Source organism: Myotis davidii, unplaced genomic scaffold (assembly GCF_000327345.1).
Source record: "Myotis davidii unplaced genomic scaffold, ASM32734v1 scaffold174, whole genome shotgun sequence".
Classification (NCBI taxonomy): Eukaryota; Metazoa; Chordata; class Mammalia; order Chiroptera; family Vespertilionidae; genus Myotis; species Myotis davidii.
Window position 1 is genome coordinate 543,352 of NW_006289087.1, and position 1,078 is coordinate 544,429.

At 55.2% G+C, this 1,078-nt stretch overlaps 1 protein-coding gene across 1 annotated transcript in view; it reads right to left on the reverse strand.

Annotated features, from left to right (window-relative positions):
- Nucleotides 1–6: 6 nt before the first annotated feature.
- NID1 (nidogen 1) overlaps nucleotides 7–1,078 on the reverse strand; it is a 39,696-nt gene continuing 38,624 nt past the window's right edge. Inside the window, exon 19 of the mRNA XM_006761305.2 lies at nucleotides 7–542. Coding sequence (XP_006761368.1) covers nucleotides 421–542 — 122 coding nt within the window. The 3' untranslated portion in view covers nucleotides 7–420. The remainder of the gene's footprint in view (nucleotides 543–1,078) is intronic.

Below are 1,078 nucleotides of genomic sequence, written 5' to 3' on the forward strand. Positions count from 1 at the left end.
GTGCTGCAGCCACAGCAGGTGTCGAGGCGCTGACAAAGTGGTGGGTGTGTCAGCGTGTGGCTGAGCTTTTAAGGCCACAGGGGATGGCTCAGGCCTGGGAGGGTCTGCTCACCACTGGGGTGCAAAGTTGGGGAACACAACTTAGTCCCAGAGCACAGGGACAGGGCATGTAACCCTCCCTCGGGGCTGTATCCATTTGGTCTAAGGGTTTGGGGAGGGCGGTTCCTGTCTTTGTGGAGGGGTAGGAACTGCCCCATTCCAGAAGCTCAGGGCTTATGTGTTGGGGAGCAGTGAGGGGAACGTGGTGAAGGCTCAGGCTGGCGGCCACTCAGCCACCAGGTCAGACAGTTTTCGGTCTGGACCCTTGGCAGCCGGGTGTTGCTGCGAAATACTCGGTGAGGAAACAAGGCAGTCTTGTCTTCATTTCCGCTCAATGCAGTCAACTCCCAGGGTGTTGTCAGGGCAACGGCAGGTCCTGCTTCCCGGGGTGGCCAAGCAGAGGTGGGTGCAGCCACCGTTGTTCACTGAGCAGTAGTTGTGACCTGGAGGAGGCAGAAATCAGCTCGACAGCCTCTAAGCCCATGGAGGCCACGCCTGTGGGGGGTCCGGGGTGCAGTGGGGGCACTGTACCAGGCACTCAGCTAAGCTCAGCTCCTGGCTGTTTCTGCCAGAGAGTCCGAAAGCCTGACTCCTGCCCCGGGGGGCCATGCAGGTCTCAGGGAGAGCACACTTGCTCTGATTATAACACGGAGTAAAAAAATGGAAACAATGGCCAAAAGGGTGGTGTGGCCTTAGCTGGTTTGGCTCAGTGGATAGAGCATCGGCCTGTGGACCAAACGGTCCTGGGTTCTATTCTGGTCAAGGGTACCTTGCTTGCAGGCTCCTTCCTGGCCTGGGCCCTGGTCAGGCCGTGAGCAGGAGGCAATCAATCAATGCATTTCTCTCACATCGATATTTCTGTCTTCCCCTCTCTCTTCCCCTCTCTCTAAAAATCAGTGGGAGAATATCCTCGGGTGAGGATTAAAAATAGAAAATAAAATAGTGAAATGATATATTAAAAAAGAAAAAAGGAAAATTA